General features: G+C 39.2%; 1 protein-coding gene across 1 annotated transcript in view; it reads right to left on the bottom strand.

Annotated features, from left to right (window-relative positions):
• Positions 1-11,310, bottom strand: part of LOC120729245 (calsyntenin-2-like) — a 320,942-nt gene that overhangs the window by 97,549 nt on the left and 212,083 nt on the right. Inside the window, exon 5 of the mRNA XM_040024788.1 lies at positions 11,034-11,183. Coding sequence (XP_039880722.1) covers positions 11,034-11,183 — 150 coding nt within the window. The remainder of the gene's footprint in view (positions 1-11,033; positions 11,184-11,310) is intronic.

The raw sequence follows: 11,310 nt of genomic DNA, 5'->3' as shown, positions 1-11,310 counted from the left end.
TTTTTAAGACTTGCAACAGGTAAAGGTCAAGATACTTGTTTGCTCATGAAACTGAATCGAGGACGCTTCAACTAACAGTGTGACCCTACATATTCTCCCGACTGTTGCATGTTTTTATATGTGCAACAGATGTTACCAGTAACAGGAAAATTAGGCTACTTTTGTATATGAAAGTATATTTTTTCTTTTTAGAACAAGATGTGACTTTTTAGTATAAATTTACAGTTTTTGGTTGGTTTTTTTACAACTTCAACAATGGCAGTACTCACATCAGTAGTTTTTAAAAAAAGTTGCATTCATAACATTATTTTCATCCTACCACAGGCGTCTCTTAAGATACAAAAAAAGCAAAGCTATGGATTTTACCCGTACCATTATTCATTCATCCTTTCTAACTAAAGCCAGACAGAAGAATAAAAAGACTTTGGGTGAGATGATCCCTGCGACAATGCGCACAAATTTGTTATGATGTGATGCAATAAAAATGAAAAGTGGCAAAAGACAACAGCCTGAAAACAGTGATGTGCACGAACTGCTATGACTAGCAGGGGATCAGAGAAGAAAGGGAGCAATAATGAAAGAAACATGAACATGAGGTTCAACCCTCATGTTCATGAGAGGAATCATATGGGAACAGGGGAAAGGGGAAAAGCATCAAAACCCACAAAAGAAAAAAGTATGAGACACAGACATTAAGGACAGGGAGAAAAGAGGAAACAATGAATTTAATATGGGGAAACTAGCTAATACAAGTGAGGGGATGAAAAGTGCTACAGCAGCAGTCACACAGCCTCAGTGTGAGATTAGAGAGGAAGCAAGAGAGGAGGTGGTAAAGGAAATGGGAAAAGGAAATGCAGAGTAATTTATTTTTTCTTTTTCCTCTCTTTAATTCATCCTCTTCCTTCTCTTATCACAGATCAGTACTGTTGGCTCCCAAGACACACACACACACACACACACACACACACACACACACACACACACACAGAAGAGTTAGCCAGAAAATTCAGCTTCTTTCCTCAAAGAGAGAATTTGCCTGAAAGCCTCTGTTGCTCTCAGAAAACCCTCTGCCATGAGTTAGCAGGTTCAGTAGAAAGTTACCACCACATTGACAGTAACCTTTACCAGGAGGACCCTTGCAACTGCAACTATTTATTTATTTATTTATTTATTTTTACCAGTTTTAGAGTAAATAAAACTATTTAACAAAGGATAGGAAGAGTTTATGGTTTTGGTTACTTCATAACGTTAATCATGTCCAGTTTGCTGATCTGGAGCATTCAGGTGTTTGTCAATACATATCCAAAGTCTTCCAACGAGCAGACATCCCAGCCAAAATTACCCCATAGTAAGACTGTCCAATAATCATGGAAATTGCAAAAAAATCCAAGAGCTACATATCAGACTCTACAGGTCTCAGTTAGCACGTTATATGTTAAATTTCATGAGAGTACATTTTAGTTTGTAAGAGTTGCCAGAATAAAACCTCTTTCCTGAAAGAACATGGCAGCATGGACTTCCTGAACAATGTCCCCTTGGACAGATGAGACCAAAGTGGAGATGTTTGGTTGGACTGCACAGCACCGGATTTGGCAAAAACAAAGCAAATCAGGGCAACAACCTCCATAGAGTCCACCATAAATTCTTCTGTGTATCAAAGTATTCCAGCGTCAAATGTCTAATAGGTAAAGCGTTACTGAAACATAGTGATAAAACAAGACAATGATCCCAAATCTACAACTGAATGGGTGGAAAAGGAAAGAATCAAGGTGTTGTAATAGCCCACTAAAAGTCTAGACCTAAACCCGACTACTTTCGAGCACCCGTAAGAGAGCTGTGCACAAATGAATTCCCAGGCCTTCAACAAACTGAAGCAATGTTGTGAAGGAGAGCGGGCCTGAATTCCTCCACAACCAAGTGAGACACTGATAAAGTCATATTGAAAACAGTTACTTCAAGTTATCACTGCTAAGACTGACCTACAAGCTATTGAATTATGGTGGATACACAGTCAAGTGAAAAATAAGCAATAACACACCACAATTCAAACTACTTCATGACTGCAAATTAAGTGCATATTTGAACATTTTTCATTCATTAATAAATTTGTATTTATGTCACAGTGACATTTATATATTCTGACAAAAATGAGGAACAATTGTTGCCTAATGTGTGTGAAAAAAAAACACAACATCAATCTCTGCACACTTAATGTCTCGACGTCTTAATCCTCTTGAAAGCTGCTACATACAGGCATTTATTAAGACCGAGTTTTCATCTTTTTCCGATGCAACCCTTTTTTACAGACAAGATATCTTCCAAACCAGAGCCTCTTATCATAATCATCATCAGATCTTTGTTTTTTTTCTCCATTAGATAAATGTCATTTTATCCAACAGGTCTACCTCACCTTTTATGGAATTGGTCAATTCTATTCATTTTAAGGAAGACAAACTGCGAACATTACTCCAATCCTCATTACAAAAACCATTAAAACTGAGTAGTATTGACGTATGGTGCATGCATTTTTAATAACTAGTCACATCTCTTACACTGCATGCTCAAAAGATATAAAATTCATAATTATCTCGCCTCACGCTACAGTTTTATGGCCAGGACCATCAGTACATTGTATGTCAATGACTTTTTCTTCACTTATATCTTCTGCTGAAATGGAGACATCAAACAATCTCAGTAAGGGATATTTTTAGTTCATAGATTCATAACTATATTTCTGTAAAACCTGCATGTTGTCTGCTTGTTAAACAGTTGAATAATTTGTGTAAAAACTAGAGTGATATGATAAAAGGTTACTGTTCAATTCAAAGTTGAATAAGAAATGCCACCTCTTTCAAAATAAGTGTGCGCTCATGTCATAATGGTGCCATCCATGACTCTCATTAGGAAGAAAATGATTGCGACATGTAAACTTTTAAAACATAAACATCTATGCTATATTGCTCTAATTATTCCAGTGTGGGAAGCAGACGTGGAGTCCAAGAACACACTAATTGCCTCTGGGGTTAGTTGGAGTTTGGGGCTGTAGGTGGTTATGAAAGAAAGACAAAAAGAAAAAAATGAAACTGCGCAGTGAGCATATTGCACATTCACAAACATGGACACACAAATATTTAAGGCTCAAAAAGCTCAAAAGACAATGGAAAGACATGCATATGCAGATTTTTGTTTTCAGCAGTGCGACATCTGCCAGTCAAGGCCTGTGCTTGTTGCTGGTTGTGCAGTTGTGTGCTTGTGACTACAATCTCTGCCGTGGAGTGCATAGATGACAAAATTGGTTTTGGAAGCTGTTTTTCCTGTTGTTGGTGATTATAGCACACATTTCATTCCTTGCAAAACTAACATTCACTTTAGCCTCAGCTACACTATTTATTTATTAGCAAATGATAGCACAACTCGATTTTATTTACATAGCACCAAATCACAACAATAGTTGTGTCAAAGTGCTTTAAATTGTAACGTAAAGACTTCACAACAATAAAGAGAAAACTCCAACAATCAGAACACCCCCTATGAGCAAGCACTTGCTGACAGTGGGAAGGAAAAACTCCCTTTTAACAGGAAGAAAACTTGAAAGTATCTTGAAAGTAGAGATAGTGTCTGTCTCCTGATTCCAAACTGGGAGCTGGTTCCACAAAAAATGGGCCTGAAAGCTGAAGGCTCTGCCTCCCATTCTACTTTTAAATACTCTAGGAACAACAAGTAAACCAGCAGTCTGAGAGCTCCCAAAAGTGCTCTATTGGGGTGATCCAGTACTATGAAGCTTTTAAGATAAGATGGGGCCTCATAATTTAAGACCTTGTATGCAGTGGCGGTCCTAGCCTGTTTGGCGCCCTGGGCGAACACTCCCTCTGACCCCCCCCCACACACACAAAACATATTAAGGATTGTACATTAACATAAAACTTGTCAGAACCATACTGAAATTCACCAGAGAAACACACACACACACACACATGAAGAGAGAGAGAGTATGCATAGTATACAAACGGCTACCAACAGCCATCATAATTCGTCATACAATGAGAATAGGACAAATCAATTTACAACGACTAATTAATATTAAAATCTGTAACATAATGTATTGTTTGGAGTTCAGTCTGTTACTGTTACTATTTTTACCATTTCTTCTTGGAGCAACTGTAACCCACATAATTTCTTTAGGGAATAATAAAGTATTCTGATTCTGATTGTTTCAGGATGACCTGCCATTATCCAATGACACATCTGCTTACCTGCATCTTTTGCTCGTTTCTCTTCCTCTTCTTTTCTAATTTTTATAAACTGAGCACCTGATGGCTTTGAACTTTTCTTGTCCATCTTCCATTGGTTTCAATTTTGCACTCCAGTATGAACACAAATACCCCAACTCGAGGATCAGGATCACCACAACATAACCTAACACACCTACACCTTAGTTCACAGATTCACTTTGTCTAGGGTTTATTTCTGGGATTTCACACAACCCAGGATTCAAAACATGAATACATGATGGGCTTGGATTTACAACGTTATGATTGAAATGTGCTCTATTTGGAAGCAGCCGGCCCCCCTCCCCTTTCGACAGGTTGTGTGTGAGACTTTAAATCATCAAACTTTAAATTATAAATTTTAAATTGTTATTGATCCCTTTACCCCGAGTCCTAAAGTGTATATTTATTTTCTTACTCTTCTTATATATGTTGTTTGTTTACTTGCACTGCTGTAACTGGAGCGTCTCGTCTCTCTATATACTGGACTGTATGTAGTGGAGATGACAATAAAATTTACTTTGACTTCAGCAGCAAGCAGGCGCACCGAGGGCTCTCGCGCTCACTTTTCGCGTAGAATTTTGAAAAAGTCTGTATCATGATGTCTGGTGTTTTCCTGTTTGTTGGTTTATTTTTATTTAGTTTTATTTTGTGAGTTGGTTATTAGATGCTGCTCCAGCCAGCCAGTGAATCCCCCGCCGCCCCGTCCTCTCCTCCCTGTGCCGCAAGCAGCGGGCGCACCTTGCAAACGGAGGGCGCCCTTACTCCCAGCAAATGGGCGATAGAAAACCGATCGGTGCCTATGCCATTCCCAATATGCGCTGGCTGATGTTGGGGCAGCATGAGTACGAGCGTTTTTTGTTTTTTTGCCGATGCCCGTGATGCCGCTCCCCACCACGATGCCGCCCCGGGCAACCGCCCGTGTCGCCCGTATCAAAAACCGCTACTGCTTGTATGTGAGGAGCAGGATTTTCAAATTCAAGTCGGGAGACATAAGGTCTTTCTTTCTAGTCAATGTCAGTACTCAAGCTAACTCTCACACATGATGAATAGGTGCATACACTTTCTCAACATCACCATGTTAGCGTTGCCATTGTAAGTACACTGCCCTACAAGTTTATCAGTATTGAGCTGCAAGTTTTGTCATAGTTCCATGATCCACGACAAATAATACGACAGACGTAGGAATTTATAAACCAAAAAAAGCATGATTAATTTTAGGATAAGTGTTAGTCAGTGTTATCAGTGTGTCAGCAGTTAGATAAGTGTTTCCATGTTAGGCATATGGTGAGATGTAGTAGAACCTAAAATAATCAGGCTGAGGCCAAACAAATAAATGACATGGGTAAAGCGAGGAAGATTGCAAACACTGAGACAGGCGGCTCTTTAAATGCTCCAGGGAGACTTGCCAGGTGTTCCCAGTAGCACTGCCTACCAGGAGTCTGTAAGACAACTAAGGAGGAGGAAAATAGGCAAAACACACACATTTAAATTTTGCTTAAATTTTTCAATTAAATCACATTATATGGTACAAATTTCCTTTTCATGCTTATCCATAATGTGCTGATCAATATATACTGTGTCTTTTGTAACACCAAACTGTAGATTAATAAGCAATGATGTCATACACTACAGTTACAAATAACTTCAAGAATCCTTTGTGAAACTTTGAAGAGTGTACCTCCGTAAAGTCAATTTAGTTGTGTTGGTGACTGTCTCTGTGTTTGACCACCATCCAAGGACACAAACACTGAGTTTTTTTGTTTTCTGAGGCTGTTTGTTTTCTCAAAGTGCTCGATCTCTAGTCTGGGGCCTCCTGGCTTTAAGACTGACCACATAAAGCTTTCTGTCAATGTGCCTGTTATTGTGTTAGAGACAAACTGTATCACACCAAATAAAGCTGATAGCCATCCCTTCGAATTTAGAGAAGAGGCTCAACAGCCGCTCCATCCATTATTAGTTTTTCGTGTATGTCTTTGTGTGTGTGTGTATTCACATGTTTGTCTTTGTATGTGGGCAGAGGGAGAAGGGAGATTATTAATAGACAAGATATGAGATGGACTATTATACTTTGAGAAGTTTTAAATAGCTTTTCACTGGTGGAGGGAAAAAAGCAGAGGCGGTGTAGTCTCCTGCTATAGAACAGACTGCTAAAAAAAACGATGAAGAAGTGATGCACCGGTGAGATAGTTACAGAGCATATTGGCATTGAGAGGGACAGACATCGGCATTCTTCCAAGAACCTGCAACAAATGAAACATAATGTTCACCAGGAAGAGATGCAGGTACAGGACAGATTCGTGGGCTCTGATCAGAGCACTGATTGCAGGTTTACATGCTGAGGGAACTAGATGGCACTCTGAACCATGATCCATGTCCAGTTAATTTGCCTGTGTATCTTCTTCCATTAAGATCTGGAAAAGGTTACTTTGGACACAGATGTTTGATGTGTAAAACACCAGATGACTCTTGCTGTTTTTTTCATATTTAAACCAAGTGGCAGCTTTCAGAGCTGAAACAATTAAGCCTGAAGTGCAAAAAAGTATTCTTAAAAATCATCGCCTGGCACACTCATCCATACTTTACTATAGTCAGGTGCTTGGCTAGCTTAATTGACAGGTTTCAGAAGTCCGCTAGATCTCACCTATAATTATTACTCTCAATAAATAATATGATCTGCTTTTTGCTTCAGTTTTGATGCATGAAATTCTAGTATTTTATTAGGCTGTCAGATATGTTATCTTTGTTATCAACCAATTAATTAAACAGAAACAGGACAGTAGGTCAAGGTAAATATTTATACCCATAGGCAAGGTAAATTTGAAGTAGGTAAAGCACTGAAGCTTTAACAATAAAAAGTCCATCATCAGCAGACGCAACTACCTCCATGTTTTGTTTTTGTTTTTGTTTTTGTTTTTGTTTTTTTGGGGGGGGGTGTTGATTTAAATTTCTTTCAGCCAGCAGGAGTTCGTAGAAACAAGTTTTGACAAAGCGTCTCATTTGAAGTTGATATGGGTAAATCTCTAGGACATCTTTGTTGTTACATACTAATATAATGATTTATATGGAGACATGTTTTCGTCTGCTGGATTGCCAAAAGCCAAATAATCGCTCTTTTAGACCCGCCTTTGGTTGATTACAAACCTTATGATCTACGAATTGGTGGACAGCTGAAAACAGCTGTATGATGTGGCTGAAAATAACTATCTACACACACCTCTGTAAATGTGAGTCTGTGTGTGTGTGTGTGTGTGTCCGCACAGGCAGTACCCTTCAGTAAAGAAGTTTCCAAGAATAACTGAAGACCTGAGATTGGTAGAGACACACAACTGAGCCCTGCTGTCCAGAGCCAGAGACCATGGCTAACTTGAACAGACAGATTACAGTTTTTTAACTGCAAGAAAGCAAATTTTGTGTGTGTCTGTGTGTGTATGTGTACAAGCGCACCTTTGACATTCCTACAGTAGCCTGTGTTTAATACAACAACCACTAGGCCTATTAAATATCCCCTGATCTATGGCCGTGGCATTTACTTTTCTCTCCATCCTTTGCTTTTTTCCCTGCTGACAAACAACTCTCATAGCGACAAGTGCCCTTTCATGAAGGAACAGTGTCTCTGTGTAGATTTGTGTGTGTGATCTTTTCACCATAATTTCGGAGTTCAAATCTTAACTTGAAAAAATGCTCACACAAAAGCAGAGTGTAAAGACAGCATTATCACAGAGAGCGTAAAGGTTACCTTGTATGTCCATAACAGCTCAAAGTGCTCTGTGTGTGGCTGCGTGACTGTAAGCGTGCCAGGCAAAGGCACTGAACTTGTGCACACACCCACCAAAACCTAAAGACCGATCAGTTCCTGATTGGCAAAGTGAATAAAAAACAGACCATTTTATTAATATGTAATTTTCAGCTGGATTAGATTTTGTCCGGGGTAGTCTGAGGTTTAGCAGTAGGTTACTTTGTTTCAACTAAACATCTACCCAATGGCAGCTGCCCTCCCTGATGGCAGTGGTCTCTCCCAGAAGGGAAAAAATAAAATAAAAAAAAATACACAGGCACAGCATGAGCACTACAATAAAAGAGCACACTATGATAATTTGGCCTTCAAACTGTCCCAGTCTCAGTTCATCAGCATCCATCCATCCAATGCATGAAGCAAGCCTCGTCTAGAATTAAGTACTTCAGTACCGACAGCAGCCAAAGGATCAACTGTAAATGTTGTCACTGATGGTTCAGAGCTGTGCTGGCAGCAGGAGGTGTATACAACATTAAGCTTGGGCTTTTAATTTTGTTATTAGTTATGTATATATGTGAATATGTGAGTCTATGAATGTGTATTTATATCATAATGACCAATTTTTTCTTATGTGTGACCTATTCTGTTGTGGCATCTTGATAGTTCAACTGTACATTGTGAAATACGAAATATTCAAAGTGCCATCGTGATTACTTCTAAATTAAACCTTTACCATTAAAACACAACAAAGTGAGCAATTGTTTTAAAATACATTTTAATATAATATATTTATGTAATAATTTGAATTGTAAAATAAAGGGTGACATTTTTTACACTTTTCTTTCCCTCATTCTTTGGTTTTTGATTCCCGTGAATCTTAAAATTAAGCCTCCTACTCTGGTGGAGTTTGAATTGATCCATGTTAAGAAATTATTTATACTAAATAGTACTAATGTTAAATTTGATTGCTTCCCCCTTTTCCCATCTTAATTTTTCCACCTTGCTTGGGAAACTGTGGAGACAAAAACGACAGTTGAATATTTTATTTTCTATATTTAATTTAAAAGTGTACAAAGACAAATGTTGAAACTGAGAAATTGCCTTGTGTTTTTGAAAAAATAAATGCTCCTCTTGAATTTCACGCCAGGACTATGTTTCAAAAAGGCTTGGAGAGGGGCATTATTACCACTGTGTTGCATCACCTCTTCTTTTAACACCACTGTATAAATGTTTGGAAACCGAGGTGAACAATTGTAGTTCTGAAAGCAAGATGTTTCCCCATCCTTACTCGATATACTGCAGAGTTTTAACGGTTCGACCCTTCTGGGTCTATTTTTTGCCAAATGTGTGTGTGATAGCTCGCGCCTGCAGGGAGACCAGTTTATTACCTGGTCTCTTTTACTAGAGTAAGAGTGATGTTTTAATACCTGCTGGTTTGGCGTTGTCTTATTGAAATAAGCAGGAGCTTACCAGAAAAAGCTGCCGTCTAGGTGTTAGAATATAGTCCAAAACCTTTATATGTCATGCAGATATGAAGTTATATATGCCAAGAGTACTAATGCAATGCTGTGCATGCATGGATCCTAGCTTCTGAACTGTGCACCGATGGTAAGCCAGTGATTTCCTCTATGGTTTTCTTTTTCTCAGACAACACCAAAAAGCAGCTGAAATTTCGATTTATCACGCTTATCTAACTAAACTCCTCTCCCTCAAACAGTTGTGGCAGATGGCTGCGCCTCCCTGATCCTGGTTTTTTGGAGGTTTCTTCCTGTTAAAAAGGGGTTTTCCCTTCTAACTGTCACCAAGTGCTTGCTCATAGGGGGTTGTTAGATTGTTGGGATTTTCTGTATTTACCTCACAATACAAAGTGCCTTGATGCAGATGTTGTTGTGTTAGAAAAACAATTTAACTGAATCATGTCAGTTATTACTGCAGTGGCCTCTGAAGACCAGAAGATGATCTCTTCAGCATGGATTTTGGATCTTGTACAAAAGTTATCTTAATTTTCAACCCTTCCTCTTCTTTGCTCTTAAACATTTAATATTGATGTTTCTTATATTCATATTTCAAACAGTGTCCTAGTGTTGTTGGAAACAGAATTATAAGATTCAAACTTTTTTTCTGTGAAATTCCCCAGTCACATCAGAAACATAAACACTTGTCCAGAAGCTTTAAAAAAACATGCAAGTTGGAGGATTGAAACAAGATTGAATATGAGCCAAGCAACTTAGCAGTTTCGTCAGGGTTCAGTGGCTGCCACTGAGCTGCTGCCAGGGTCCTCATTTACTGCTGTTTATCACCAGCCTGCTATCTTTGCGTTCTGTGGGATAAATGGCTGGATGCCAGAGAGCACATGAATCACCTTGTTAATGACAGAACAACACAGATTGCGCATGGTTACATGTGAAGCTGAAAACAGCATGTGGCCATCTTTCATCACGTGCTGCCGCCCTCTCTGACAAGCGTAAATTGCATCTAAAGTTATCTTAAGCACTGTTTGTGTTGTTGTGGCAGCACTCAGACGCTTGCCTTTGCATTACTCTGGGCCTTGTTAAAGCTGCCAAGACCATCTTCTGATGCGCTAGGAGCGGTATAGGTTGAGTCACAGTGCTTTTAGTAAAGTGTTGTTGATCACACCAGCTACGCTTGACAGGCCAATTCCTCAGGGAGGGAAAGAGAGACAGAAAGAGGCTTAGAAAAGGAAAGTGAGAGAGAAGAATATAGAAACATACTGTAGGTAAAGAAAGATGAGAAATGTAGACATTATGATAAGCACAAATGGAGAAAAATGAAGCATGCCGACTTAAGCAACGCATTTAGAGGTAAGTAGGAACACACACTATGAGTAATCACTTACAAATAAGCACATCTGTGAACATCAACAGAATGAAGCCACACACAGACTGCACAGACTATAATCACACACAAACAACCACATCTGTGTTTCTGGGTGTATAAACACCGCACAGCCAGACCTGCCTGAAATCTTTGCACACAAACACAGACAGGCAGATATAACAAGGACCAACCTTGCCAGCCAGGTTTGCAGACCGGCTTGACGTCAATGCGGACAGGAACGCTGTGCAAGGCTCTCTTCTGGCCGCAGTCCCAGGCTGTCACCTGGATCTCGTACTGCTGCTGGCGATCATAGCTCAGTTTCTCCGTGTTCCGGATGTTACCTGGTAGGGAAGAAAAGGTCGAGGTCAAATTAATCCAAAATAGCTTTTTAAAGCAACTCATTATAGCGTATTGTTGAGTAAATCCAGCTTCCCTATTGTGTCTCATAATGAACACATTTTGTGTTTA

This window comes from Simochromis diagramma, unplaced genomic scaffold (genome assembly GCF_900408965.1).
Source record: "Simochromis diagramma unplaced genomic scaffold, fSimDia1.1 OVJJ01000348.1, whole genome shotgun sequence".
Lineage (NCBI taxonomy): Eukaryota > Metazoa > Chordata > Actinopteri > Cichliformes > Cichlidae > Simochromis > Simochromis diagramma.
This window is presented reverse-complemented; position numbering and strand designations above follow the sequence as displayed.